This window comes from Chinchilla lanigera, unplaced genomic scaffold (assembly GCF_000276665.1).
Source record: "Chinchilla lanigera isolate Chin_1 unplaced genomic scaffold, ChiLan1.0 scaffold00022, whole genome shotgun sequence".
Classification (NCBI taxonomy): domain Eukaryota; kingdom Metazoa; phylum Chordata; class Mammalia; order Rodentia; family Chinchillidae; genus Chinchilla; species Chinchilla lanigera.
Window position 1 is genome coordinate 9290846 of NW_004955423.1, and position 6771 is coordinate 9297616.

The 6771-nt window shown below is 37.8% G+C and overlaps 1 protein-coding gene across 3 annotated transcripts in view; it reads left to right on the top strand.

Moving 5' to 3' along the window:
* Ssx2ip (synovial sarcoma, X breakpoint 2 interacting protein) overlaps window positions 1-5448 on the top strand; it is a gene marked incomplete at its 5' end in the record, with an annotated part of 46766 nt that extends 41318 nt beyond the window's left edge. For 2 of the 3 annotated variants that reach the window (XM_005385153.2, XM_005385155.2), the window contains 1 exon segment: window positions 2223-5448. In XM_005385153.2, the coding sequence (XP_005385210.1) occupies window positions 2223-2397 (175 nt within the window). In that variant the 3' untranslated portion in view covers window positions 2398-5448. 3 annotated transcript variants of the gene reach the window in all.
* Window positions 5449-6771: the final 1323 nt, after the last annotated feature.

The window sequence follows — 6771 nt, forward strand, 5'->3', positions numbered from 1 at the left end:
TGCACTGACCTATAGCCCCAGCCCGTTTTCATTTTATTTATTTATTTATTTATTTAATTTTTTTTTTTTGTCTTTTTTGTGACAGGGTCTCCCTCTGCAGTTCAGGGTGGCCTTGAGCTCACTTTGTAGCCCAGGCTGGTCTCGAACTCGCAGTGGTCCTCCTGCCTCAGCCTCCCGAGTGCTGGGATTACAGGCGTGCGCCACCATGCCCAGCAGTTTCTTATTTTGAAGAGGGTCTTGCTGTGTCACTAAGTTCTCCAGGCTGCACTCACATTTGTGATCCTCCTGCCTCAGCTTCCCATAGTGTTTAGGATTACAGGCAGTACACTATCTGTACTTGTACATCAAATACTGTTCTAGGAGCAGTAGACAAGTATTAGAAATTGTTAAACAGAAGAGGGAAGAAGAAAAGTAAATTTTAGTAAGTGTACTGTTTATGTGGAAAACAGATTGTAGGGATCGGTTATATAGGCCAGGAGAGCCAGTTAGGGAAGCATTTTAAATTTTTACTGTTTCACGTAATTTTTTTCTTTTGAAATATTTGACATAAACATTTCTTGATGGCATTGTATTTAATAAAGACAAAAGTCCAACATTTAGTACCCGTATCACAGGGTACTGTGAGCTAAGTGTGAATAATATGTAAAGAACTTAAACAGTATATGTCCTATTCTAAACATTCAGTGATAGCAAAAATAAACACAAATATATTATTAAAATGCTTTTCTGTTTCTTGTATTCAAAGGGCTACTCTAATAGTACTAGTGGCAGAGAAACAGATTTGGGGAGTTTAAAGGAACTCTGATAAGCTATTCTAGTGTCTGAGAATAACAAACAGAAAAGAGTTAGACAAAAGCAGTACAGCTTGGTTGGTTAATTTTAGATAGTTTTGTAAATTTGGGTCTCTTGTGCCTGAAGCATTTTGGATTCAGCTGATAATAAAAGTACGGCAAGATAATTTAGAGTATTTGCAGCTAAAATCTACAACATCTTCACTGCTGCCTCACTGCAGAATAGAATTTTATATAAAGGCTGTGTTTTGGATTCCAGGGTGACTGGTGTACTAAGTCACTTACAGAACTAGGTTGATCACTGATCTCATCAGAGACGCCTCAGAGGTGTAGGGGTCTCTTCCATGATCTGGCACAGCTCTTAATGTTGGGGGCGGGGAGGGCAAGAGGATTTACAAATAAAGATAAGACAGGAAAGCTGAGGTCAGGTTGAGCGCTTTCTCCGGGTGGGAGGAAAGGAACTGCCCACGGGCTGCAGAGTCTTGATTTATACACTCAGGAGGTTGATGTCAACTTCAGTCTCCCTGCCTAGCAACCTGTTTGCAAGCTGTAGCAGCCTGTTTACTTGGCTCAAGAAGCTCTCCCTCTTCCTGCGGCTTTGTCTTAGCCCCGCATGTGTGATTGATTTCCAGCTTTCACTGTTCCCTGCAATTGTGAGCTGAGGACAGTTATGAGCAAGTTTCATTTCTTTTGTTTCTTTACGAACTATATTGGTAAATAAGTGCAAATAAAATTTTCACCTAATTTCAGTTGGTTTCAATTTTAGAATTAAAAGTGACTTAATGTTTTCCAGCTTTGCCGTGTTATAAGGTCAAGTGGGTAAAGAAAAGTCACAAGAAATGTATGTTTAGAAAAGCTTTTGTGAAAAAGATTACAAGAGAGACTCAGATGATAATGTATTCGTTGTCTCTGCTCTATAGATTTTAAAGTAATCATGTAACCAGGTTCCTTCATTTTCGAGGCTGGTTGGACTTTTATCTGGCTTCAGTTTCTGTTGTCTTAACCACTCTTGTAGGCACTGATTAAGTACCTGAGTCTCTCTCATCTGAGGGGAGAGCACACACCAACAAATGGACAAGTAAAGAAGGAAACCGTAGGGAGTAGAAGATAGTGATAGAAGGGAGACCTGTGGGACATTAGCTTTGAAAACCTACGTGTTCATCTCCCTTAAGGTTCACTTGGGCAGTGTGCTTCAGAGTAGACTAGAGGGATACATATAAGTAGATAAACAGGAAGACAGATTGTGCATAGACAAAAGTGATAAATTAGGCCATTTTGAAAGTTTTCTTTAATGTTCTTGGTCAGTGTATCTTCAGAACTTACTTCACACAAGGCCTAGGAACAGCAGACTTGGAGACATGAGACATTCAGGCATACAGTGTAAGAGAAGGCAGGGATAAGTATTAAGCTCTACGTCTCTTTTCCCAACAGTTCAATCAGTGTGCTGAATATAACTCCTGAAGAAATGAAACCAAATGAGGTGGGAAGAGAATGTACAAATCAGACGTGGAGCGTGGCGTCCAGGCCTGGATCACAGGAAGGTTGCTACGGCGGATGCTCTTTGACCTACACCAGTTCTCATGTACAGAAGGATGACTTACCTTAGATGTGTGCATGGGAACTTTTTTTCACTAACATATTCATCAAATTTGCTTCATCTGAGTTGAAACAGGGTGTGTCATAAAGTGAGTTATCACTGATAATTTAAGGTCTGAGTTGTTTGTTTGGACTTCCCTGTCTTCCCCCAAAGAACTCAAATGCTAAATCTATTTAAAAGAATATAAAAGCTTTGGATATGCATTTTTAGTAACAGAAGCATCTGGCTCTGTGAATAAAGGAATGTATAGATGTTTGGATGGAAACAGAAGCACTAGAACGAGTTTCCTCTTTATAGGTATTAAAAACAGCACTTTTAGGAAACTGATTATTGTAAATGTTTAATTTTTGTCCCAAATAGAGTTGGCATTGGAGGTTTAGCCTTTACTTGAATGTATACTGTAGATTTTTAACAAAGCAAGTTCTATATTTATTATGTTTAGTGTGATTTTGGAATTACCTCTTTCATATGTTTTAAATAAAGTAAAATTTATGTAAGTTTTTATACATAAATATACATGATTATGTTAAGAGGCTTTACGAGTTAAAAATTTCACACAACCTAGAATTTCATGCCAATAAAATGTTTTTAGTGATATTCTGTTTATAGATATATTAGGACCATTACCACATTATATTTAAGTTTTTTAAAGATCCATCTGGGCAATAACTGTTCAAAGTTATCCCATGAAGCCAAGTTCTTTAGAAAATCATACTGACGTTACATTTTTGAGACTTTTTACAGCATTAGATTTTTATTTTATATATGTAGGTTATTATAATTTGTAAAAGGACTATTGATTATAGAGTAATAGGGACAAGACAACTAAAGTAGCTTTGAATAGCAATTAAAGGACATTGGTTTAAGATATTCAGATAATAAAAAATATAAATGTGTGGATGGAGATATTTTCCTTATCAGATGGGTACTAGTACAGTAATATCTGTACCAGCTAGGGCTTTATATCATTGCCAATAATTTTTTAGTATTTTTTTCAATGAAATATTTACCATTAATATTAAACAAATATGACAATGTAAAGACATCAGATTTTATAATCCAGATATAATACTCTGGAAATCTTGTATCATTTCATTTTCAGAAGTCTTAGGCTCTTTGGCTCTGTAATGTGTCTGATTGCATGTTTTCCCATGAAAAGTATGTTCTTATTGATAGTAGTGCTAAGAAATGTAGGTCAGGCTCTTCCCCTAGATTTTCATCAAAAAGCTTTTAAGTGCCTAGCCCCGCTTGTCTCTGTATATAGGAAACTGCACAGGTCCAGTCCTTGCTAGGCAGAATAGTTTGGTTCCATCTGCCTTCCCCGTTTCCATTAGTTCAAGCACTTACATACACTCACCCTGTTTGTGGCCTGTCCATTTAAATCCCCCGCACGCCCAAGCCTTGTTTGTCATCTGCTCACTGTATGTGACTCTTCGGAGTTGTGTAGCAGTAGCCATTTTTCTAAGGCAGATAGGCTGTCACTAGAGTATTGTAGGAGACACGAATGAATATACTCCTAACAGTAACCGTATCTGTAGTCTCAAAGAGCTGGCTCTGGAATGATAGTCACTCTCTACCTTCCGCATGGTCATGTCTTTAAAATATTAAAAATGTTAACAAACTTTCAAAGTACCATATTCCAGAGGAAGAAATCTAGCTGAAATATAATTATTCTTTTGCTGTTTAGCAATAACATGGTTGAAGAAAGGCAATCAGAAATTTTAAAAAGAGTTACTGATAGATTTGTCAAGACTCTCCTAGGGGTTTACTTTATCAGAAGTAAACGTGCTGGTTTTTAAGACAAACCTCTTACTTTAGGGTACTGTATTCCATGAGGATAGATTTCTAGAAAGCAGTATGTTTTTGTTATGTGTTTCCATTTTAAAGTGAGTTAAGTTCTCATATTAAAAATACCCTTGAGCCTTTAAAATGTCAGATGTGAAAGAACAGTAAAATGAAAACCCCAGATTCATTGTGCCTTTGGTGTTTGCATAGATCTGGTAGAACTTCCACTTCTGAGTATATTCCAGGTCTGCAGTGATCCCTAATCACCTTCACTTTCCAGAATGTTGGAATGGTTCTTTATTGGAAAACCCCTGAATTTACACACAAAACTCCCAAGATTTTCTCTTTTCTTTTCTGGGGAATTCTTGTGTACTAACAGTACAGCTGTGCTCCAGTCTTAACATTTAGCCATGATCAAATGATGTGACCATCAGCTTGAAAGCCCTGCTGATGATCTTCAGTGTTTTCTCATCAGCATGTACATCTGAGATGTTTTGCGCCTCATTTGTTTTTACATGACGTATCCATTTTGAATTTTCGAAGCAAAAGTGTCAAAATTGGAGGTAAAATTTTTCTAGTTTTAAATGTTTACATCTGCAATTACAGTGAAATGATGGGGACTTAATAGAGGAATCAGTGACACCAGAAAATCATGACTAAAATGTAAGAAGTAAGTATTTTGTCACAGAAGCAATATATGACGTGATTAGAGTCAGAGGACAGTCCCCAGCAAATTGTTTGACTCATGGTATAATGGAAGTATTCGGAAAGAATTGTCGGTACGCTTGTGACAACGCGGTTTTTGTAGGAAAACATTCTGCGGTGCGTGGTGAGAAGGAAGAACCGTGAAGTCCGGTCCTGACCTTCCCTGGCTGGGGGGTCATTTGAAAGCCTGAACCCCAGGAAAGGCTTGGCTTTTGCAGTGTGTGTGCCTGGAGTGCTGCGACTTAACAAGACTTTCTGTGATTGCCCTGTTGTAAAAATCTTCAAAGTATCCTTCCTAATGTAAACTACGTTCTTATTTCTAAAGTGGATTTAAAGTAAGTTTGGATCATGGAACTTGAGTAAACGTGCTTTTCACTATGTTTGTCCTTACAGTTTTCAGTCTTTTGATAAACATTTACAAAGCTCCTCCCAAATGTCAGGGTGTGTCACTTCTTTGTGATCCTTGGGGAAGAGAAGACAAGCACGCTCCTCGCTGTTGAAAACTGTGTGGAGTGGACGACCAGCCGTGTGAACCCAAATTGAATTAAACAGGAGTAGCTGCTATCCACACATGAAGTCTGTTCATACGTTGTGGGCTGACAGTTCTATCCCAGGGCCTCGGGGCCGTCTCTGAGCAGTGACATCACTAGGCTTTCTGCTGAGGTTTAGTGTTACTTCCCTTGGGAAGTACTGTGTAATACAGAGTATTGTTTTGTTTTACTGGGTTTTAATTTTCACAAAATACTGTCCTGCAAGGCAGTATAGGATTTTCCTCCTCACATAAACATGCATTATCATCCAGTAGAAAAAGTATTTGCAAAGATTTGGGCCATGCAGATAAAGATAATATAGGTTATCCTACTTCTTTTTCTAAGAATATTTCTTTGCCTCCTCTAAGCTGGATGTAAAGTAAGAGTGGAATGGACTATTGGTTAAATTTTTTATTTAAACACCTGAATTTGGTTGATGTTTAAAAAAAACCTTACAAATAATGAATTTGATAGGGATCAAGAAATACTCTAATGCCTATGATACAGAAAGAACCACCTTGATATTTATAAAGTTAAAATTTAGAAATATTTGTGCTAAGTGTTAAAGCTTAACACATATTGAGCACTACTATGAAATACTGATGAAATTTGAAAAGCACATTGGGGTTAGAGTCCTGAAACTTTCTCAACATGGTAGGTACTTTATGATTGCTTCTAATCCTTTCTCACTGAGGTCATGTCACAAATAACAAACATTAAAGAGGTGTGGCTTACTATGAAAGTTTAAATCTTGCTGGGCATAGTGACACCTATGATCCTAGCACTCTTAAGAGGCTGAGGCAGGAAGATCACAAGTTTAGCCTTGGCAATTTATTGACTTCATTAGAAATAGGAAAAGGACTGGGGTTTAGCATTGTGCTCCGTCAATTCAATCCCAAGCACCACTACCGCCCCCAAAAGAAAAAGTTCCCGATCTTTTGCTGTGCCATCTGGAGCACATGTCCCCTGAGTAGCCAAATCAGAGTAAGAGTAGAGTGTGAATAGTGTGGGGTAATTTTAAGGTGCACTTACAGCCTAACTGCAAACAAGGCTTGTGGGACAGGGGAACAGAACATGCAGGGCTGTGGTGAGCACTGAGAGTTTGTGTTGTGTAAGTGATGCTGGGTATTTCATCCTTTTATTACAAAAACAGTACACCATATTCAGCAAAGGACTTATTACTGATTTTTAAAGCTTCAAATATTCCTGAGCTTTGGCAGAAATGTATTTCAAATCTCTTGTTAACCTTCTTGAGCCTTTTCATAATAGGAAGTTTCAAAATGTCCAAATGGTAGTTTTACCCATTTATTAAAATATCCTTCAGTGCACATGTCTGAACTCAGGAGTTTGAGAGGTTTCAGAG